This window comes from Larus michahellis, chromosome 5 (assembly GCF_964199755.1).
Source record: "Larus michahellis chromosome 5, bLarMic1.1, whole genome shotgun sequence".
Taxonomy (NCBI): Eukaryota; Metazoa; Chordata; class Aves; order Charadriiformes; family Laridae; genus Larus; species Larus michahellis.
Genome location: NC_133900.1, coordinates 61400140 through 61423709, shown reverse-complemented (window position 1 = coordinate 61423709; position 23570 = coordinate 61400140). Strand labels below are relative to the sequence as shown.

The 23570-nt window shown below is 40.1% G+C and overlaps 1 protein-coding gene across 3 annotated transcripts in view; it reads left to right on the top strand.

Annotated features, from left to right (window-relative positions):
• The first annotated feature begins 630 nt into the window (after positions 1 to 630).
• BOD1L1 (biorientation of chromosomes in cell division 1 like 1) overlaps positions 631 to 23570 on the top strand; it is a 36966-nt gene continuing 14026 nt past the window's right edge. For 2 of the 3 annotated variants that reach the window (XR_012587062.1, XM_074587612.1), the window contains exons 1-14: positions 631 to 969; positions 1444 to 1568; positions 2842 to 3032; positions 4262 to 4894; positions 5389 to 5538; positions 6910 to 7079; positions 8141 to 8264; positions 8622 to 8766; positions 9489 to 9564; positions 10420 to 16558; positions 18239 to 18306; positions 19470 to 19539; positions 21918 to 21961; positions 22900 to 22984. Coding sequence is in view for 1 of the 3 variants with exons in the window: in XM_074587612.1 (XP_074443713.1) it covers positions 763 to 969; positions 1444 to 1568; positions 2842 to 3032; positions 4262 to 4894; positions 5389 to 5538; positions 6910 to 7079; positions 8141 to 8264; positions 8622 to 8766; positions 9489 to 9564; positions 10420 to 16558; positions 18239 to 18306; positions 19470 to 19539; positions 21918 to 21961; positions 22900 to 22984 (8227 nt within the window). In the remaining 2 variants the exon portion in view is untranslated. The remainder of the gene's footprint in view (positions 970 to 1443; positions 1569 to 2841; positions 3033 to 4261; positions 4895 to 5388; positions 5539 to 6909; positions 7080 to 8140; positions 8265 to 8621; positions 8767 to 9488; positions 9565 to 10419; positions 16559 to 18238; positions 18307 to 19469; positions 19540 to 21917; positions 21962 to 22899; positions 22985 to 23570) is intronic. The other variant, XR_012587063.1, reaches the window with a different exon arrangement.

The window sequence follows — 23570 nt, the reverse complement described above, 5'->3', positions numbered from 1 at the left end:
GTAACAGCGACCAGCGGCCGGTAACAACGACCGGCCGCCCTGAGGGGAGTCACCCCCCGCCCCCGGCTCCCTCACCCCCGCCCCGCGCGCTGCCGCCCCGCCCCGCCCCGCGCGGAGACCCCGCCCTCCCGCCGCCCCAGGGAGGAAGCGCGCGGCACTGCCCCCACCATGATGGCGGCCAGCGCAGGAAGGGGCGGGGCGGGGCGCGGGGCGGGGCGGCGGGGGCACCGCCGGGCAGTGCGGCGGCGGCGGCAGCAGCGCGGCGCCGGGCGGAGGGGGCGGACGGCGCGGCGGGGCACCCCCCACACCCCCCTGCCCGCAGCGCACCGCCCCGCACCGCCGCCGACCGATGCGGGGGCCGGTTGGGGGGGGGAAACCGGCGAGGCGGGCGGGGGCTGAGGGCCGCCGCGGCCGCCGCCCTCCCCGCTCCCCGCCACCCCCCTCCCCGCCGCCGCCGGTTCGGGGCCCCACAGGCGCGGGCCGCGAGCGGCCCCGCCCCCCGCCGTCTCCTTAAAGGGCCCGCGGCGGCTGCGCGCCGCGCCGCCAGTGCTCGCCTCGCGCCGATGGCGCCGCTCTCGGCAGCGGCGGCGTCCCCCCTGCTTCCTTTCCCTTCCCGTCGCCCGCCGCTTCCTCCCTCCGTTCCCTTTCGCTTCCGGGGTCAGGTCTGCCGCCACCGCCGCTGCTCGGTAACCAGCCCCGTCGCGGGCTCCGGCCGGCAGAGCCGGCAGCCGCGCCCCGCGCAGGCCGCCCCGCGCCGCCCCCATGGCCAGCAACCCCCAGCCGCAGCCCCCGCCGCCGCCGCCCCCGCCGCCGCCCCCTCAGCAGCCACCGCCGCTGCCGGGGGCCGGGGCGGCCGTGGGGGTCGGCGCGGCCGAGCCCGAGCTGGTCTCCATGATCGTCAACCACCTCAAGAGCCAGGGGCTCTTCGACCAGTTCCGCCGCGACTGCCTGGCCGACGTGGACACCAAGGTGGGGGCGGACGGGCCCGGCGCCCCGGCGGTTGAGGGGGGAGTCCGGGCGCCCCGCCGGCGGGTTCCTCCTGGTGCTCCGGCAGGTCGGGGGCAGGCCGGGCCGGGCCCGGCCCGGGGGTGGCGGCGGAGTGCGCCCGGCGCTCGGTGCTGGGGGAGCGGCCGCCTGGGCCCGTGCGGGGCTGCGGCCGGGCCCGCGGAAGCCGGGCTGCGCTCGGCGGCCCCGGGGGCGAAGCTGGAGGGCCCGTCTGCAGGGGGGAGCGTGGGCCGGCCGGCGGTGGAGACACGGCGGGTTTGGGGGAGTGCTCCTAGCTATACGGGCGTGTTGAACACGCTGCCGTCGCCGCCAGGGAGCGGCGGCGCCTTCCCTGGGTTGGTGGGGTCCGACGGGCTCCCGGTGCCTCCAGCCCGGCCTCCGGGAGGCTGACGGCTTATCCAAACCCTCCCGTCCAACCTCTCTGTTGTTGCTTTCTAGCCCGCCTACCAGAATTTGAGGCAGCGCGTTGACAACTTTGTTTCCAATCATTTGGCAACTCATACCTGGAGTCCTCATCTCAACAAGAACCAGCTGAGAAATAACATTAGGCAGCAGGTTCTCAAGTAAGTGACAGCGAACGTGCTCACGTACCCTGAGAGGTGACAGGGGCTCTAGGTCAATTGTCAAGTGTGTGCTTTCTTCACAGAAATTTCTGAAGAAGCTTTTTTTTTTTTTTTTTACCATTTAAAATGTGATATTATTTCAGATAGCAACTCAACATCAGTATTAGTCAGAATTAGACTGCATATATTATTTCTTCTGATCCAAGTTGATGCAGGGGTAGAAAGCTTGTTTCTGGCTTGGGATGTAAAACCGTAGCTAAAGTCTATCTTTGCTATTATCATCAAGTTTTCAATTAAGTAAAATTAAAAGGGTTTGACAAACTAGGCTCGGTGAAGTACAAAGCTAAGCTCACAAAACAAAAAGCTGGATGTAAATCTAGCTAGACAGAGAAGAGGTTTTTCAGAGCTGCTGTTATGTTGAAATGATGTCAGACACTTACCCGATGTTATGTTATTTCATGAGGGTTCCTCTAGTTTTTCTTCTAAAAAATTAGAGTCATAAGAAACATTAGGAAATTTCTTCAAAGTAGCATGAGTTTGGTCACTGATTTGATTCAAACAAGGGATTTGGGAACAAACTTACTCAGTTATGCTGTAGTGATGCCATTGATAACTGGTACTGAGGAGCTGTTTTGTTTGGGGGGGAGGGGAACGATTGTTGTTTGGGGGGTTTTGGTTCTTTTTAAAGAAACAATGAAGACAAGAGGCAATATATGTTCCACAAAAGATTACAGGAATCTAGAGAGAACCCAGAGGTACGAAGCTCTCTCTTGCTTTTTTTTTTATTTTACTGAAGATTAGGTGTGTTCTATAAAGCTGCAGAACTTTGAGGTGTCACACTGTATTGGGGAACTTTGAGTGATAATAACTGGTCTAGTAGTTTTCCCTCGTGCCATCTATAATTTGTCTGTTTTATGCCATGGGAATTGATAACATCAGGTTACTTCTTAATTCTTTTCCACAAATGTCGCTTTGACAGTTAGATAACATTTCTAAGCATGACCAGTAGTGATATAACAGGCTGTTTGTTCTGCTGATTCCATGCAGTTGGATTGCTTTTTTTCTCTATTTTTTTTTCTGAGTTCATAAGGTGTTGGAGCTGTTGAAATACAGGCAGCTGGCTAAACACATACCTGAAGTCATGCTCAGAAAATGTTAATGCTTCCTTGGAGGTTCTTAAGAGTGTTTACGTGACATCTAAATGAGCATATTTCATTAAGATATTCTTGAAAAGTAATTTTTCTTATTACGTATTCATGTAACTTTGTTTCAGGTCTGGAATGTTGGAATCTGGAATTGACAGAATTATTTCTCAGGTTGTGGACCCAAAGATCAACCACACATTCAGACCTCAGGTGGAAAAAGCTGTCCATGAATTTTTAGCCACATTGAATCACAAAGAGGAGGCAGGCCCCAGTACAGCTCCAAGTGAGGAGAAAACAGATGCTTCTGTTACAGTGCAAGGTACTCTGCCATTTCTCTGAGCAGTCTATTAACAAAAGTTTGTTTATCAAGATAGAGGAAACACTCATTAGGTTTGCTGCCAGCACAAGATTGTTAGCATCAGTATTAACAAGCTGAGCGCCAGGCAGCATACCATAATATGTGTCTCTTACTGTATGTATAAAGGTAGAAGGCAAGAGCGATGTCTTCATGTACCACCATGTCACTTGGTCACTTCCACTTGAGATTAGAAGGGATCAGTTTACTACAGGGGAAAAAAGTTGGTCTTGGGGTTTGGCTATCTACGTATTATAGGATCAGATAAGACATAGCTGTAAGAGAACGATCCATGTTTTTTTTATGCGTTGGTAGATCGGGGAAAAAATTATCTATGAGACAGCTGACTTCATGCAGTTGCTGTGTGCCATAAAATGTGAATGGCTAAGGTCCTCTCAGGAACTTAAGTTCTGCTGTAAATCAGCCAATCTTTAGTTTGTTTATAAATACAGCTCTTTTGCTTTATGATTTTCGTTTATGTTGCCTGGTATCAACTTGTAAACACTCCTACAGGTAATTGTCCATTCTTTCCCTTTCTAAGAGACTCCACAGCAGTCCATCTATTTGTAACCAGACCCTTTATTTAAATCCTAGCCCTTTTCCTGTGAGGCCCACTTCCTTTAAAGTACATGGGTTAACAAGCCAGCTGCAGTTCTTAGTGCTAGTCCAGTTAACTCTTTCCCATCCATCTTCAAAGTTGCTTCTAAGGAGATGGGAAAGTGACAGGGTATTTCTTATAGTCTTGTTGTTACACAATTAATATGCTGAGTCCATTTTCTGTGTCATTTATGGAGATACCAGAGGTACAAAATACAGACTTTCAACTACAGTGTTTTATATTGTGCTTTGCCAGAGTCATCATCCAAATGGTAAAGTTGCTCAAGGATTGTGTTGAGAACATCCTTCCCATAGACAACCCCTGGGGTTTTTTTAGCTGATTTCAGGAACAGTAGTATGTCACAGTAAAATGAATCTCTGGTAATCTGATTACAATCACTGCAGGAATGCAACTTCTTGTTCCTTTTTTTTTTTTCTCTCTTTAAACCAAAATCTCTAGATGCTAAATCAATCAAACCTTTCAGTTACTTTTACTTATTTTAAATAATTATTCTTTTTCCTTTCACTTGCTTAAAATTCTGTCTGAACAGAATTACGGAAACTAAGGTGAACTATTTTCTTTCTTACTGTTCAAGGTGTCTCTGCTACAGCTCCTAGTGGCAATGTAGCTAGTGATGCAATGTCCATTTTGGAAACAATAACTTCTCTTAATCAAGAAGCAAGTGCTGCCAGGGCTTCAACAGAGAACTCAAATCCCAAAAACAATGACAGAGTTGCAAAAAGACTCTCATCTCAGCAGAGTGTGGATGGTAGCACAGAGAGAGAGAGAAACGTGGAGGACTTGCCAGACAGAGAGAGAGCAGTTTGTGATCTTCCTGGAGAAGGGTCTGAAACACTTGCAAAGTGTGAAGATTTAAATGAGCTTCCCTGCCAAAGTGAAGAAATAAAAAATTCAGCAAAGGATACAAATAATTTGACTTTTACAAGTAAAGAAACAAGTAAAGAAATTCAACAGGAAAGTGAAGATCAAAAGAATAAATTATTAGATAAATGTGACAAGAAACCAGACAGCAGTGAAAAAGGTGAAAGAAGAAAAGAAAAGAAGGAAAAACTTGACAAAAAGTCTGACCATTCAAAGAAAAGTGATGATTCTACAAAGTCAAAAGAAGAAAAACAAGCAAGAGAGTCGGAACCAGTGAAACATTTAGTTCCAGAAAAAAATAGCAATAAACACAGACCAACTGAAAGCACTAAAGAAACTAAAGAAGGTATGGTGTGGACAATGCTCTTCCTTAAAATATGGATATGGGGTGGTGGGCGGCGGTTAAGCGTATTTAAGAGGTGAATTTGAATTGTATTTGGAATGTAGCTTCTTTGCTAGTTCTGGTAAATTTGTCTAGCTAGCCACCGCTAGGTCTTGGTTCATCTCCCTTAATTGAGGTACTCACATTAGGAATCGGATGAGCTTTGACTGCTCAAGTGTGTGATTGGTCATCTGCCTTACTCTGGCAAGTTCTCTCAACGATTCCAGTGTTCGTTTAAAGTTTCTAAGTTTCTATTTGTACCCCAGGGTGAATTTTGTTTTGAGTAAACCGCAGTCAGCCTAAGAACGTTTCTTTAAGGCGTTATGATTTTTTTTCCCTATTTCTTGTTCTTAAGATAATTTTGTTTTCAGTGGAAAAATCATCGTTTTGATAAGAAAAGTTTCTCAAATACAGTGTGCTGCATTACAGCCCTTTCTTTCTATTTTTTCCTTTGCAAGAACATATGTCAGTAGATTCAGATATGGATGTACTCAGTGACATCACTGTCAGCTCTGTCCACACCAGTGACCTTTCTTCCTTTGAAGAGGAGAGTGAAGAGGAGCCTGTAATTTCTGACAGTACTGAAGAGGGGGAGATCACATCAGATGGTAAAATAATTAGATTGTTAAGTAGAAAGAAAGAATGTGCAATGCTTTCGTTGAGTGCATCATATAAATTGGAGGCTTTGAGGTGTGTTTTATTGTACTTAGTTACGAGAAGGAGTCTGAATGTGGAACGGATAGTATTTGTGCAATTACAAAAGGCAAGTAGTGGACATACTTTGAATATTGTTTTTAATAGCTTCATACACTCTAAACATTGTAAATCTTATTTGTACTACCGTATTTCATAGCCGACAAAAAACTTGATGGTGATGAATGTGTCACTTTCCTATGGGTTTTTTGCCCCTCCCTTCTGCAATGAATTTGGTTTAACACTGCAGTGCTTTATTTGTGACCCCATGGTAGTGGTTGTAGCTGACTCTGCAGATCAGGTCAGTCTTAGAGCTTTAGGATTGCAGGGATTTCCCAATTCTACCTGGCCACAGTAGGAGGATCAGGAATGGATGCAGCTTTAAGGGTTTGCAAACACCAAATCTTTTCACTGACTGGGTTACCTATTTGTGCTTGTCCAGAGCAGACCTCAGACTCTGTTTTCTGCGGATATGTGGCTTTTGCAGTTAATAAGACTTTCCACTTCATAATACGGAGTGCCTTAGTACCTGAGTATGTTGTCTCTAATATGCTGTGAACTTATCTTTTCTGCTCTAGGCATATTATTTAGAAGCACTGAATTACTTGCATATTCTCTGGCTTTGGTTTTACCTTTACACATGACAGATTGCATTCAGTTCTGACTAAATATTTGTGAAATGAAAACAAGCCTTAAGTATATTTCAGGGTTACAAATTATTTGTACAGTATGGAGCACAATGTTTTTGCTGTATTTCTAATAACCCTCCTAAAATTGAAATAGGTTTATTTAATTTTACTTGAATAATACTTACATGAGTATAAACAACGTGTTTTGTGTGTATATTTCAGTAAGCCTATATAGTTTTTACATTCTCAAATACTGTACAAGTTTTTTTGATCTAGGGAAGAAGCTTAATTTAATACATAACATAAATTATATTCTGACTTCTTATCTGGTATTAACTACTTAACAGTATATGTAAATAAGGCAACGTGATTACAGGCAAGGGGGTAAGCCCAGTTGTTGTATCCCAGCTTATTTTGGGGTTTGTATATTGCAGTTTTTTGGCTGAATGGTGTGCACAAACATATGAATATACCTTTCAGGTTTTCATAATCTAGTGATTTTTTTTGTTGTTAAAGGATCTAATTTTTTAACTGTTTTTGTTTTTAGAATAAGTGATTGTTAATACATTTTGAGTGGCTTTCGCTCCTCAAAAGTTACTTTGAAAGCACTGCCCTAATTTATCAATATATCTCTACGCTTCATTAACCTTTCTTCAGATGAAGAGGAGAAAAGCAGTCAAAGTAAGACAAAGCCTCATGCTAATGAGCTGAGTGATGGGAAAGCCAAGCCTGTTCGTCACGCTTATGTTCGTAAGCCTTTCCTGTACTCCAAATATTTCAGTGATTCTGATGATGAACGAACTGTAGAACAACGCCGTCAGTCTATTGTAAGTGTGAATTTTGTTAATGCTCACATTCTAGCTCCTTAAACTTTTCAGCACAGAGATTCTACTTCTTGTTTGGTGGTGGTTTGTGAGGGGGAGTCTTCTGTTTCTTCTCACTTCATTTTTCTTCCCCGCCCCCCTTGTGTTACAACTGCCCCTCCTTCAAACTTCCACCAATATTTCATGATCTGCTCTCCAGGGAAGCACTCTGGTGGTTATAGTTTGAAGTCTTCTGGTGGTGAAAGTAATGACACGCTTTGCCACCTTTTTCCCCTGCTCTAGAATGGTCTTTTGGTGTTGACAGAGGATTTACTAATTACATGCCGTTTCTTCGCAGAATCGCAGCAATAGGTGGATTCTCTCTCAACTGAGTGATTTGATATGGAGAGTGAGGACTGCTGCACATATGAAAAACCTGTTCTTCAGTAGATTTAAAGTATATAATGACAATTTGGGTAGAAAAATTAGCCCATGTCTACCCGCAGCCTGCCTTCAGTGTGGTTTTGTGTAGTTTGGGCTTGTGTTGACTACTGCAGGCTACTTCATTACATCATCTCTTTGCAAATGTAGTTATTGCTGTCCATGAAATTGGTAGTTCATAGCATGTCTGTGGCCAGTGAGAATAGAAAGAGACATGTTCACTATATTGAAGAAGGATCAGCACACACAAGAGAGAACAGTAGTGCTTTTAGATCCTTTTCTTTTGGCTAAATATATTTATTTTTTAATTTTATATATCTAATATATATACACTATTTATATGTTATATATACATATTATATATAAATAAAATAAAAAGAAGATACATTCTTTGAGAAGTTCGCATAGTCTCAGTCTGCAGTGTTAAGCAACAATGGAACTCTTTGGAACTCATCTAGTTTCACTTCACAGAAGTATTAGAGGATTCCATTAACTTTCATATAATGATTTCTAAGGACTGTTTGTTTTTCAGTTTGCCTCAAGCTACAATGTTCTGTTTTCTCTGTGTTTTAGACATACATTTGTAGTCAAAGAATACTCTTTGACCTAATGTTAAATTGTTTTCCTTGTTTTTGTATCTCCAGGCCAAAGAAAAAGAAGAGAGACTCCTAAGAAGACAAATTAACAGAGAGAGACTTGAAGAAAAACGTAAACAGAAGGCTGCAGAAAAAACAAAATCCCTGAAAACTGGAAATCAAAATGCTAAAGGTATGAGAAGTATAACATTACCCCCCACCTCTCTCGCTTTCTCTCTCTGGAAAAAAAACATTCAAGATAAAATATTGGTAATAAGTCTCTAGTCATTTCCCTCAAAAATGCAACATTTCAACAGTGATGTAACAGGAAAAACTTGTAATGCAAATTATTTATACAAAATTCCATGTGTTCATTTTTTCATATAGTCTTTCATGTATCATTACATTGCTTTAACACAATAAATACCTATATAAACTAGTACTCTCTGCTAAACTGTAGTACTCTCTGTACTGCTTTCAGTCACATTAATAGCTGAAACAGTAATATGATGACATGCTTATGTGTTTCACCATTTGTGTATTATTTTAGGAAAAAGTGGCTTGAACTTAGAAGAACCTTCATCAAGAAGTCTTGAGTCAAAAGCTACTGGTACCAGCATTAAGGATGTGCTTAAAGAACAGAAATTTTTAGAAAAAAAAGTAGCCTTGAGCAGAAAAAGAAAAAGAGATTCAAGGTATTCATGTATTTGGTCAAAAGAAATAAAGCTTTTGAATATTCAGTTTTGCAGATTGAAAAGGTTCGCTTCCCTTTGCAGTTAGCCTTACCCACTTTAACAATTTCCTCTTAAAATATTCACATAATTCTATTACTAAGAAGCATGAAGTTCAGGCAGAAAATGAAATTACAGCTGCTTAAATATACAGCAGCTCAGACTGAAGTAGCAGCTTTTATGTGGCTTTTCACATGACGAACGGTAATAAAGGCATGAGGATGGACAGCTTTTAGATGTTTGTGCATCTAATATGTCAGTCAGCTTGGCTTGGTCTTTAAATTGATGTTTTACATAGGTATGTATACGTGTAGATACCTGTCTACATACGGGTTAAATGAGCCAAGTTTCTGTAAGATAAAACCAGTATCTTTAAAGTTCTCTTCCCCTAAGTAAGGGGAGAGTGGATTTTTCTCTATGGCAAGGAGATTTCTTATCCATTTTACAGGGACGACTGTAGTAAAGCAGGGATGTCCAGAGGATATCTGTGAAGTTGGTGTATGTAATTTTCCAAGAGAAAAAAGCTTGGACAAATTGACTAGTCAAAACTTGTGTGACTGTGTTCTGTTTCAATATTTGTAATGTGCATTTCTCTCTCTCCTTCAGCTTTAAAAGCAGAAAGTTTACAAACTAATGTTAGACTGATACTGATTTTCCTTTTTCAATTGTCCAAATACCTGTTTCAGGCATGCTGAAGATGGATGCAAAAAGAAGTATGAGCCATCTGAAGAAGATTCTAAAGAAATGCAAAAGACAAATGAGGTATGCGTCTCTTAAATATAAACCTCATTATCTTCCTTTTTAATTGTAATAGTACTTGTTCATGTGTCCATACCAAACTGCATAATGTTGCATTTGTTCTCATGAATTAGTTTTTTACTGCTAGTTTGGTTGGGTTAGTGATCTGAGATGGCTGTAGTAATTTTTTCTGAATTCTAGTGGCTGCTAGAATATACAGTCTATATGTTTGGTGCCCGTGCATGTTGTAGTAGAACACACCATATAATTAAAGCCTGACTCTGTGAGGCATGTCGAGTTTTTAAAAAGAGCAAAGTGTGTCTTATATGCAGAGTTGAGGAACTTGATTTATTTAAGCTTCTCACTGGGAAGTTAAATGAAAGAGAATTTTTATGGTGAGACTTTTTACTAACAACATTAGTAACAAAAAAGAAAAGTGGTAGCTGGAAGTTCAGTTGGAAGTCTAGATTTATCTTTTGTGGATTTTGGTTTTTTGGCTGGTTTTTTTTTTTTTTTAAACAGCGTAATGGCTGTTTAAAATAACTTGTGGAGTATTTGAAATTGTGATTGTCCATTTAAAAATCCATTTAAATCATTTTAGAAAGAAAAATCACTTATAAAGAAAAGATGTTCAAGTTCAAATGGACTGCTTAAGGTTAACTTCTGTTTCTCTGGATTTTTCCACAATGGCAGATAGTTGCAATGAAAATGGCAAGTTTCATTTTCTTGCTAACTATATTTTAGGTGAATCTTTATTACAATGTTAAGTGTTCTCTGGTATTGTTTTTACGGAGAGTTTGCCTTTAACAATTCTGTTCGGTCACGTAGTGAAGGAACTGTGTAACACTTGCTTATATGTATAAAAACTTTCTTTTGTAGACCTGTGAAAAAAATTCTTCCAAAGAATTGAAGCATAATCATGGGAAAAATGAAATCTCCAAACAGCTTAGGAGACTTTCAGAATCAGTGCATTCAACTGAGGAAAGCAAAAGTGATTCTAAACCAGAAAAAGAACATAAAAGAAGAACCTCCACCTCCCTTCAGGCTGAAGGAGCCCAGCAGGACAGTGAAACCAGGGATCCAAAAAGACAACTGGATAGAGCAGAAGTCAATACTGAAGAACTACAGAAGCAGAAATTTAAAAATGAAAAACAGGCCAAAAAAGATAGTGACACAGAAATTCAACACATGAGAAATGCTGCCAAAAAAGAAGCCAAGTCTTACCGAGATAAAAGTGAAAAGGAAAGAACAACTTTAGAAGACAAACTTTCTTTAAAACACAAATATAAAGGAGATGGTATTCACAAGTCAAGTGAAGATGCTGAACTCCATTCATTTGAGAGGAGTTTGAAAGGAGAGGATGGTGGTCAGAAACATAATCAACAAATAAAGGTTTCCTCAGATGACAAATCTGAAAGAAAAAGTAAACACCGAAGTGAACGGAAAATATCAATAACAGGAAAAGAGGGAAAAAGTATTTCTGAATCTACCTTAAAAGCCGAAGAATTGCTGCGTAAGGAAAATAAAAAAGAGAGACATCTCTCGACAGAAAAATCAAGAGCAGAATACAAGTCCAAAAGGTCCCTGAGTGATTCTAGGCCACAAAAGGATTCACTAAGTGCCTCAAAGCAACTTTCTTCTGCATCACACAAAAGGAGTGAAAGCTACTCAGAAGACAAACATGAAATAGAATCAGCTAACTCCGATTGTAATTTGAAACAAGAAGATGGTGTTCATAAAGACAGACGAAGATCTAAGAGCCTTGTAGAAGACAAGATTTTGTTAAAGTCTAAGTCAAAGGGTCATAGTAAACAATTCAAAGCATCCGAAACAGAATTACAGGATAATTTAACAAAGCAAGAGACTGGTCAGAAACTAGACAAAGATAAGAGCATGGAAGAGAATGATTCAGATAAGCAACGCAAATCCAAGAATGAAGACAAAGTTTTTGAGGAGAGTGGTGCTGAGTTTGAGCTTGTGAGTGGCACGCAATCAACTCAGGGATCACAAAAAGACTTCAGTCACAGAGTTAAGTTACATTCTGGAGAAAAAGGATCCGTAAAAGAGAAACATAGAGGTGATAAAGATTTAAGCAATTCCAAATTAGAAAGAAGGTTCTCTGCTGAAGGTCACAAAAGCAGAAACTTAAAGCACAGCAACAAGGAAATAAAGAAGAAGGAAGAGAGTACCAAATTGGAAGATAAAGATATTAAAGAAATAGATAGTGGGCATGAAAAAGTATTGAGCAACACAGTGGCAATGGATAAAAAACAAAGTAAGATGATCTCCTGTGAAAATAGAAAAGGCAGTGTATCAAACCAGGATTTACTTGGAGGGGAAAAGCAATCAGTTAACACAACTGAAAGCAGCCATGCTCCAGCTCCTCAAAAGTCAAGTATGAATAATGATGACTCGCGTTGTGGTCATGAGGAAGAGCTGATGGAACTTGATTTGGAACAAACAAAAGTACAGGAAGCATCTAACATCGAAGGAAAAAGCATTCAAAACTTACTCCAAGCCACAAATGCCAAGTACGCAGCAAAAGAAAAAATATCTCCCTCTATTTCAAATAAGGAATTAAAACACAACTCGTCAGATCCTGAAGCTTGTGAATTGCAGTTTCTGCCTGCAGCTGAAAAAACTGTTAAACAAGAAGATATCCCTAATAAACAAGTCGGTGCCTTAGACGCTTTGTCCGAACAAGCTTCCATGGATCAAAGACCCAATAAACAAGGGACCTATAAGATGAGCGTTGTATATGAAACAAGTGGTAGAATCTTACTGAATGTTCCCAGTAAGGATCAAGCTTCAGAAGATAGCAGAAGACCAAAGAATTTAAAAACTGTGATAAATTCTAATTCAGATGATGTTCCTTTAGCAATCAATTCTTCCAGGGAAGATGCTGCTGATACAAAGTCCATGGATATGGATATCTCTGATTTCACAGATTCCTTGGGTAGTATGTCTAAAGAATGCCATAATTCAGATGGTACTTTGTTATTTGAAGAGACTTTCATTTTGAGGAATGATGCGGCACAGGTTGTATACGCAGAACAAGATAGCGCAGTGCTCAGTTCTGTCAAGAAAGATGATGATGACAGCACCACTACGACAAACAGTATAGAAAAAGATAATGAGGTGCCCCGGCCTGATGAACAGGCAATGGAAGACAGTACAGCTGGGTTACCTAGGGAAGAAGATTGTGATGAAGCAGCAAAGTCAGAAAGCACTCGGGGAAGCGAGTTGAAAATAAAAAAGGAAAACTTGATGACTGAGCTAACGGAAGATTGTGGAGATGTAGCAACAAAAGAACTTCTCCTAAAAAGAAAAGAGAGAGAGTGCACGAATACGGATCCTTCCACAAAGGGAGAAAGAAGCACAATGATGGATAATGTCGAAAAGCATGAAGTGCATGATATTGATGATATGATACAGTCTTCCTCTGTGTTAGTGCCTGAAAGGGTTCCTGAGGAAATAGTCAAAGGCTCTGGTGTAGCCAGTGGGCAAGAAGGGAATAGTGTGATAGGCATGGAAGATAAAAATGAAAGCAATGCAGTAGGTACCAGTGCAGAAAGTAGTAAACTTAGTTTGTTGTACAGCAGCCTACAAACAACTCCAGCCACTGTGATAGGAACTAGCACAGAAAAGATCATTGAGAGCACTGTCATGGCTACTAGTACAGGAGAAGAAGGAGCTGAGGGTGCATCACATTCTGAAAAGGACAGCGATGCTACAACAACTTGCTCAGAAGAAGAAAGCGAGGTGACATTAATCTGCACAAGCATAGAAGCTGATGAAGGTTTCACAACAGGCATATGGGTAAAAAGTAGTGAGGGCGGCAGTTTCATCACAGGAGCAGATATTGGTGAGTGTACTGTTGCAGCAGCTGAAGAAGGTGGTGTCAGTGTTGTCACTGAAGGACTAGCAGAAAGTGAAAGTTTCCTAACAAGTACAGAAGGAGAAGAAAATGGTGACTGTACCATGGTTGATGCAGAAGAAAGTGGTAAGGATTCAGTCAATGCAAGCGGAGTAGAAATTGAAGACAGTGTGAATAGTGCCGGGGCAGAAGAAAAAGATGATGCTGTGACTAGTGCAGGCTCTGAAGAAAAGCGAAAGACTTCAATTTGTGTAGATACAGGCAAATTGGAAAGTTCTGTGTCCTGCGTAGGTGAAGTGGAGAGTGATGGTGCTGTAACTAGTGCAGGGACAGAAACAGGTGAAGGGTCGACAAGTGGTGACAATTCAGGTGAATTCAGGGGCAGTGTGAGAGCTGGCCAAGTAAAAGAACATGAAGGCACCGTGACTTGCACAGGTGCAGAAGAAAGAGGTCATAACTTCATCATCTGCTCAGTGACTGGCACAGATGCCCAAGGAGAAAGCACTGTAACTGGTGCATCTATTACAGTGGTCACAAACAACAGTGCCACAACTGGAACCAGTGGTGACAAATCTGAGGATACTGTAAACGGTGAAAGCACAGTGACCAGCACAGGCATAACCCCAGAAGATGATGCTGAAATTTCAGTAGTCTGCACAGGGCTAGAAGACAGCAATGAAGGGTTTGCAGTTTGTTTAGAAGCTGAAAAGTGTGAAAGTCTAATGGACAGTACAAGGGCAAAGGAAGAAGCTGGTATCACTACGGTCAGTGTAGGTCCATGTGATGATGAAGGTTTTGTGACTAGTACAGGCTCAAAAGAAGAGGATGAAGAAGGTGAGGGCATTGTGACCAGTACAGGAAGAGGAAACGAAGAAAATGAGCATGCTTCTACTTGTACAGGAATGGAAAGTGAAAATGCACTTATTTGTATAGGTGCAGAAGAAGGTGAAAGTTCCGTTATCTGCATAGTTGCTGAACAAATGGAAGCTGAGTCAGGAGTGGCTGGCACAAATATAAATACGCTTACTGTTGACAGCATGACGAGTGCAGAGAAAGAAAGTAATTGTGGCACAAACTGCAAAAATGCAAAAGGGATTGTTGAAAGCAGTGTAACCAGCGCAAGTGCTGCAGATGAAGGTGCCTTGAACGTGCTTATAGGGAAGCACGAAGGTGCCTTGATTCCCTTAGATGCCGAGGAATGTGAGGGTCCCATGACTAGTGCTATGGCAGTGGAAGATAAGGGTCAGTCTGACACTGAAGACGAACATGAGAATGCCATGACTTCCTTTGACAGCAGAGAATTTGATGCCTCTATAAGTAGTGCGGTTCCAACAGATGAGAATTCTCTTATTCCTGCTGATGGAGAAGAAAAAGTAAAAGGTGATGTCATCTCTACCAGTACAGTGGAAGAAAGTGATGCTCCCTTACATTCAGCCATGGATGCTGAGGAAGGTCCACTTGCTGTTGCAAGGGCAAATGAAAGTGGGGAAAGCTCTGTGATCTTAATAGATACTGAAGACACGGAGGTGCCTATGCCCAGTACAGCTACAGAGTTTAAAGACTGTGTGCATACTTTTAGCAGTAAGCAGGAGAAAGATGAGTGCACCATGATTTCCACCAGTATTGTGGAAGAATTTGAGGCTCCTATGTCAAGTGCGGCTATTGAATATGATGGTCAGCTCCCCTCTGTGAAAACAGAAGAATTAAATGAGAATGCTATGGTTTCTATAGATATGGAAATATATGAGGTTCCCATGCCTAGTGAATCCAGTGCAGGAGGAGATGATAACAATGATGATGAAAGTCACCCAACTGCTAGCAGTAAGGAAGAAAAAGATGAGTGTGCTATGATTTCCACAAGTGTCGTGGAAGAACAAGTAATCCTAATGTCAGGTGAAGTCACAGAAGAGGCAATTCAACATGTGTCAGACATAGAGTCAAAAAATGAAACGGTAATGATCTCTACCAGTACAGCAGAATGTTTTGAAGCTCCTATGTCTAGTGTAGCTATGCAAGATGAAAACAAACTCCCTGCTTCAGAAACAGAAGGAAGATACGAAGCTGCTATGATCACTACAAGCATGACAGAAGAATGTGAGATAGTCCTGATCAGTGCAGCACCGCAAGCTGAAAGTCAGCTCATTGTAGCAGAAGGAGATGAAGAAGCCATTATCTCTCCAAATGCATCAGAAGAATGTAAGATTGTGGAGACCACTGCAGATGAACAGTTTGGACTAGCTGCTTTCAATGCAGATGCAAAAAGCAAAGGTTCTGTGATTTTTGTGGGAGAATGTGGAGCGCCTGTGCTGAGGGTTGCCACCAACAGTGAAGACCAACATGCCGCTTCAAGTATAGGAGATAAGGAGGAGGGGGCAGTGATCACTTTGAGCACAATGGAAGAATGTGATAGCCTCTTCACCTTTACAGTCATAGAAGAAAGTCAACTTGCAGCTGAGAGTACAGAAGTAAAAGACAAAAGTGAGGAAATTTTTAATACTGCTAACCAGATTGAATGCATCCTATCGACTACAGACCCAGAAAAAAGCAGTAATTCTTTGCTTGTCATTGGTAGAGAGAACGAGACCCATGAGAGTGGTGTAAGGGAAGAATCAGCAGCATCTCAGACCACAGTAGACAGTGAAATCACAGAAACAGATGAAAATTCAGTGAACCTCATGAGCGTAGATGAAGCCCTTTGCGTGGAGATCAGTACAGAGACTGCCGCGAGTCCAAGTCCTTCCTCAGAGGCAAGTGAGGATGATGAGCAAGCAGAAGATGTTTTGCATGAGGATGTTACATCAGAACTGTCTTGTATGATTTCAGAGGCAGCAGTAGAGAGTGAAAACCTAAGGAACGTAAACTATAAATTTAACTCCAGCTTACTTGTAGAAAATGACTTTTCTGAAATAAGGACTCCCCTGCCTAGGGCGCAGGCTCTTTCCTTAGTTTCTGCAAATGAAGTGACTGTAAATACCAACCATGGTGAAGTGACAATAGAAACAGAATTGGGGGAAAAAAGTGACTTCCCTGTGTTGCATGTAGAAGAGCTATGCAGCAGTGATGACAAAACAAACTTGGTCAAAATAGATGATATTGGAATTGCAGTTACTTTTCAAAAAAGTAACTCAACCTTTAATTCAGGTGAGGATTTCTTGTTTGTTTGTTTGTTTTAACACTTCAGTTTGTAAGCTGTCAAAAATAGATGCATTTTACCATGATTGTAATTAGAAATAACTTAACGCTGTTCAAATATACCTGATTTCTGTGTTGGTTGAAAAATAACTATTAATAATATATTTAAGAATTGGTGACACATTTAAATAGGCATGTGATTCTGAGAGTATAGGAGTGACTGAACAGATTTATCTGAGGTATGTTGGAAAAAAATGTTATTAGAGTGCAAAAAAGTTATTAAAATACATTGATTTGAAATTATGAGCTAATATATGAAGTAGTTTGCAAGGGGTAATTATCGTGGAGCTGCAGATGGGTTTTGTTATGAAAGTGTTTTGAAATTGAACGTCCTGCTATTTTTCAGCCATTCTCCTCTTTGACCCTTCAGAGTAGTTGAAGCACCAAGTTTATGAAAATTAATAAATTCTGTGGATGGCATAATCAAGTCAAGATTACTACTTAATTTTAAATTTTGGAGAAATTAAACTGTAGAAAAATGGTAAAGAAATCTGCTTATCTATCTGTATACCAAAGGAAGCAGAGTGAATGATGCCGATCAAGTACTGCTTTTAAAACTTTTTCCTTCTCATATCTGTTTTTGCTGTTATTTCAAAAAAATACGCTAACATTTTATAACGTGAGCATAGGTCCAGTTTCTCAGAGGTTGGCTTTGTTCTCTAGTTGTATCGATATTTGGGGTGAGAAAGCTTACTCTGCAGGTTTTGGGATCTAGTTATATAAATACTATATAAACTATATAACTATGTAGTTATATAAATATTCAGTATTTATAGAACAGAAGCAAACATGAGCCATGAAAATGTAAACTGCTGCACTTGAGTATTCCTGTCTTGGTCCTTTGCTCGATCCCTGTTGTCCATTACGTAGCCTCTGTAAGTACCAGTAGTAATGGTGGTCTTGTTCTGTGGACCACGACCACAATTTAATCACTTCACGTGCATCATCGATGAATTATCGTAACTATTTCTTTTTGTTTAGGAAAAGCTGTATAAACAGCCTTTTGAAATAGGTGCCCCAAAAGGCTGTAGAAGTCATATGAAGATGCTATCTGCGTGGCGTGTTTTTCAGATGTTACACGCATACAGTTGTTCCTGTGGGGAATGAAATGGGCGGGGGTTTGACACAAAAGGGGCTCCTGCGCTTTCAGTCTGTATGAAAATGGGATAATTTCAGTGGTTACAGTTTTAGAACTTACGGATTTATGTCTTATTGTCGCTTTAAGAAAAATATTATCCATAGTATTAACTCTTCGCTCTGTGTTAATTAATACAGAGGTTTGCTGTTTGGAATTTGGTTTGAAAATCTGATATTTTTTTAAAGGGGAAAAAAAAAATCTGAAGTCAGAATTTGTAAATAAGCTATGGTAAATCCTGGTAGCCCATATTTTCCAATCCTTTCGTACTTAAGGAAAGCATAGAATTACTTGTATTCTTGCAGATGCCAAGCTATTTTTTTTGATCTGGTTTGCTGCAGACAGACTTGCTATTGTTTCCGTTGCCTACAAGAAGGGATTAAATTCCTGTGCTGTGTTCATGAGGTGGTACTGAGAAATAGCATCCTGCTGTAGCATGAGATAAATACAGCATAATGTAATCTAATAATCTTAACATATTTGTATTTCATTAGGCAATAATGCAGCTTTACCAAAGTTGGCAGAAGAACTAGAATTTGAAACTAACTTGAGAACTGAAGAGGTATTTATGTTATTTTGAAAATTTTGACTATACTATTTCTTGTATAATTATATCTTGCTAGGGTTTCTTACTATACCTTTTTATTTTTGTGCAGAAAAATGGCATTTGAACTTGAAAACTTTCAAAGGGTCATTTTTCAGATTATTCGGCTGTGCTTTTCTAAGCAGCTGGCATTTAAATTGTGGGCTGTCCGTGTTATTCTGTGGTAAAACCAATCCCTGCCCCTTCCTCCCTGCCCAGCCGTGTTCCTCCCGTGACCATAACATCCAAGTTTGCTTTTTTTAGAAGTGGTCATACTGTATGCATGTTTCTTGTGATAGTACTCGTAAAATAGTCATACATGCCTTAGCACTTACAGTTGGCAATTGTTAATGTGCTGTGTTTTGAGATTATGAAGGTACGCTGCTGTTTCTTTCATTCTGTCACTTCTGTGCCAGTCTTTAGACTATGTGTTTGAGGAACACTTGCTGCCGTTCTGTGCTGTGCTAACTACAGCACGTTATCTGCTGTAACAGAAGAGTAGCGCATCCTGGATAATCCAGGATATTGGGGCTCATGGTCCCTTATAGCTTGTCTAAGACCAAAGTTGAACCTCTCTGTATGTCTGTGCTGTGGCCCATCCTAGCCAGGATTCCAGATGGGTTAATTCTTCATTGAAACGCAGGACTGAATCTATGTATTCGCATCTTGCCAAACTCTGATGATAAGCATTTTGAGCGAGAACATGGTTCAGAGGCTCCCAAACATCTCTGAAAGGATGGATCTGCACAGGGTTACTGGTTTCAGCTCCAGGGCAGACCAGTTGAGTATTTCTGAAACATGGTTTGGATGCCTGGGATGCACTTCAGGAAAATCCAAGTCAGCTTCAGTGTGTAGTGGGTTTTATTGATTTGAGTTCCACCTGCAAACAGCTGTACTGTTTGCCAGCATACGATGATCCTAGAGTCAGTGTAGCCATGTTCACATGGCAGTGTATCTGAGTGTACTTATCTATGCATTGGTAACATATAGCTGATCTGCAACTTAAATTAAAAAAAAAAAGAAAAAACCATGAGTTTATAGATCATAAGACGATGTTCATCATGACATGAGGGGGAGGAAAAATGAGACATACTTGTTCTGGATGTCTGCGATATTTTTGTTTCCTTTGATTTTGTGTTTAGCCACAGCAGCCTGAAACTCCAAGAAGCGAAGAGGGATGTGCGGATGTTCCTACTAAAGAGTTTCAAAAAGGTGACTTTTATACTGACAGCAGTTTACTTTTCATACTGATGTGACTATTATTTACGATGTGGGGGTTGTAGATTTGGTACGTGCAAAGAGGTTGAAGCAAAGCCTGCAGAAATCTTCTTGAAATGTTTCTAGGAGCTCATGTGGCTTTGCATTTGGTCTGTGAGAAAGGGCAGGGGGTGGGGGGGCATCAGCTTTCTCCTCCAATATGTTATGCTGAAAGCAAGGTGGAAAGCATTTAGAATTTCAAAGTAGCAAGCTGCTAATGTTCTGTTTAAAAGCAATAAATACAGAAAAAAGTTTGCTTGGGAAAGATACAGAAACTTCGCCAAAGAATGGCTTTCTTCCCTCTAAACTTAGAACATCCTTATTTCGGATGTTGTGACAGGCCCTTTGAGGACATGACAACAGTAAATAGTGCATGACTTGAAGTCACAGAGGCTTTACAGAAAGATTTTTAATTTTCTTTTTTGTTCACCACTGAAATTTGAAGAGCACTTATAAGTAGGTAATCACATAGCTAGAAATCTCAATTAGTCAACTTGTATCTGTGCTTAGTAATTCCTTTTCCAAGTATTAAACTGATCTTAAACAGAAGAAAAAAAAAATATGTTTCCCAAAACCACATTATTTTTAAAAATGTTGCAATTGTTTGGCTTTCCTATTAAAGCAGAAACAAACCCCTGCTTTGTTCCCATTTTGATGGATTTTGTGCTCCAGATGCATTACAAAGATGTTTATAATACTACCAGCTGAGAGTTAATCCTCAGTTAATGGAGTAACAAGCAAAGCCAAAGTGAATTGCAAGAGGTACCAGTGATACTGCTGTATATAGAGTCCAAAGAGGTTAAAGATGCATTTCCTCTTATGGAAAGTTGCAGATAAAAACCTAAATGCTATAAAAGGACGCACTGTAAAGCTCACCTGCAAATTTTTAGACATGCATACCAAAATAACTGTTTACTAAATAGAAGGCAAAACTAGGAGTAAGGTGAGATATGAGCATTGGTATAAAAGTTCAGATTCCTTTTTATTCTTGTGCTAGGTCAAATTCACATACCTGGTTTAATGGTGATGTGTATTCATCTAAGTAATAAGAGGAATGCTTTGCTCATAAGAAAGAAAATGTAAACCCTCAGAATGGGTTAGAAAAATGCGGTCTTCAGGACAGCAGATCCAAAACTGTAACCAGTTTTTCTTTATTGTGAGGTTTCTTTGAAGTGCCTGAAAAACTGTGCCACTTCACAACACTCAGTCACCCAGACAGACAGTACTTAAAACTTAAAATGTGCAGATTGAACTAGCTGTGATAATCTTGTTCCATGTAAAATGTTTAACAAAAATCCATTTGTTGTGTAAATCATGTTGGATATGACGCACACTGAAGAATAATGCTTTATAGCTCTTGGTAGAGGGTTTTTTTTCTTTTTCTCCCCCACCACACAATAATCTCTCTTTATATATATATATATATATATATATATATATATATATATTCATGCATATATACATATAGCTCAACGTACGTAAAAGGAAGTTGTTTAAAAGACAAATGTGTGTCCTGTCATGAGTATGAACAACAGACACAGTAGTTTAGTAGTCCAAGATTCCTTGGAATGTAAACAAATCATTGCTGTTTGAGTGGGTAGGATCTAGCTCTTCATTTGACACTGCTTTAAAAATTGAAAGATGTTGTGCAACTAAACAGTATAGCTGTGGAAGAATTGTTGCTAAAACGTGTATATTTAAGAAATGAGCTACAACTTATGTAAAATTCTATGTAGAATAAAGTGGGTTTATTGGATCGTAGGTTTATGTTCTTATTGTAGCTGAAAGGAAAACTGCTTGGAATGTTTTGGCAGCTTTTTTTTTTAATTAAAATATTAATCCAGTGCCTTTATGAATCAGACTTCAAGGGTTTTGTAGAACGCTCCATGGAGCAGCTTCTTTATGATTCTCTTCATGTATCTATATGAAATGGCTTTGAAAGTTAGGGAATTTTTTTCAAAAGTGCAGAGCACTCATCAGCTCCTATAATTCATAATTATTTTCCCCATTTTTGTGATAAACTAGAGCCTTAGCGTTCCATATCAGAGACAGAATTAGAGTACAGTAGAGTCTAGCAATTGGGCAATTTCCGTATGTGCACTGTGTGAGCTACAGGTCCCACTAGTACAATTAGGCGAACTTTAGGTCTGTGGAAGCATAATGTTACACTATAGTTTTCATGACAGTTTACTTCATCCTATGATCCAGCATGAAAGTAAGTTCTATAGAGTCTCAGGCAGTCTGGAATCCTTTCAGAGAGGTGAAGTAGAGGATACTATGATACTTTGCTCTTGCTTAGCTTTTCTGATTATTTTTGTAATTATTTTTAATAGATTTGCTGCAGAGGAAAATTGCTTTGGAAAGAGAAACTTTACATGTAAGTTCTTGGGTTTTAAATTTACTCTCCAAGTCTGTGCTGCCTCTTTTTTTTTTCCTTACTTGCATTTACTTCTATTTACATTAAATATTCTCTAAAGGAAAATATTATTTTTGTATATGCAGAGCCTATGTATATTGAGACTGTGCAGCTGTGTAGGTTGATGTCTAATTATTCTTTCAAATTTGCCAGTAAATAAATCTTCTTGTATTGTTGTTCCACAGTCTATGACTATTTCAAGACTGTTGCTAACTGGCAGAAGAGAGAAGCTTAATTGTCCTCCTTGAGAACAGAGGACAAAAATAGGGATTATTCTTGGGGCTTTTGATCAGGACTAGAAACCTGCTTTTTTTAATGCAGGCTACTGTGATTTCACAAGAACTTGGAGCTTATAAGTATAAAAGCAATGACTGGGAAAGTTGCAAATGTAAAGTGTTTCTTATGGAGCAGAAACAAGACATTTAATACAGATGACAAGCTAAAAATGTGTTTGTGGTTCTTAAACTTGAGTAGTAAGCTTGTTTATTGCTATGTTGTAACGCTGGTTGGCCACATTTCTAGTGCTAATGAGATACTTCTGTTTCTCTATGTAGGAGAGTATCCTTTTAAATCCAAAATATTTTGTGTGAATTGCCATGATAAACTGCTTTTAAAGCACGTTAAGTGCTTCATTAAAACTGAGACTTTTTTTTCATTGAAAACATCAATTAGAAATTCTGAAAATACTACGAGTCAGAAGTTCCTTCATGGTGCTATCCTACAGTAGTAGCATTGCTTGAGCTCTAGGAATACCTTGCTTTTGTAATACTGCTGCTTTCCATTTTCATGCATGTTCTACTTGAAAGTAGCAGGTAGGAAAAGCTGTCTCCCTTCTGTGTTTATAAAGTTTATGGAAAAAAGAAGGTAAGGAGTTATCTTTCTTTGTGTTTGTTGTGTAGGTGGAAAACTCAGATACAGTAACTGAAGAACATAGATCTAGAGGAATACAATGTAAATCTTCAGGAACAATGGATAAAGAAAAATGTAAGTGATAGAGAACGACACAAACTGGTGTAAAGCTTTGCTGCTGCAAAACAAAGTTCTACTGCAATTAGGCCATAAAATGGTATTTTGGAGGACAGAATGGAACATGGGGAATTCCGAACTCCAAAGCAATTGTTCTTCTCAAAACAACTTTTAATACTAATGTTATAAAAACATGGTAACAAATTTAATACTGCGTGGAAGTGTATTATAATAATCTTTTTGATTGTAAGTGAACAAACTTTTTTGTTTAGTCTCCAAAATAATTATAAATTTTGTCCTTTTTAAATAAAACAGAAGGAAGGAATATAAAGCTGAGGAAAGCTGATCATCAGAGGAAAATCTAGCCATTCAGTAGTGAGGCTGGATTCTTCCTTCTATTAGATTGGAAAGAACCAAGTTCTAGTGTAACCTTTTATCTGTTTAGAAGCAAAAAGTGAGAAGGAAGTCAGTCCATTGAATGGTATAAACATTTCTAAGTTAAAGTATAGATAAAATTAACTTAGAAAAGTTAGACATTTTGTTGACATAATGAGACTTGACTACGTAATATCCAAGCTCTGCTGTCAACTGCTTTTGTCTTTTC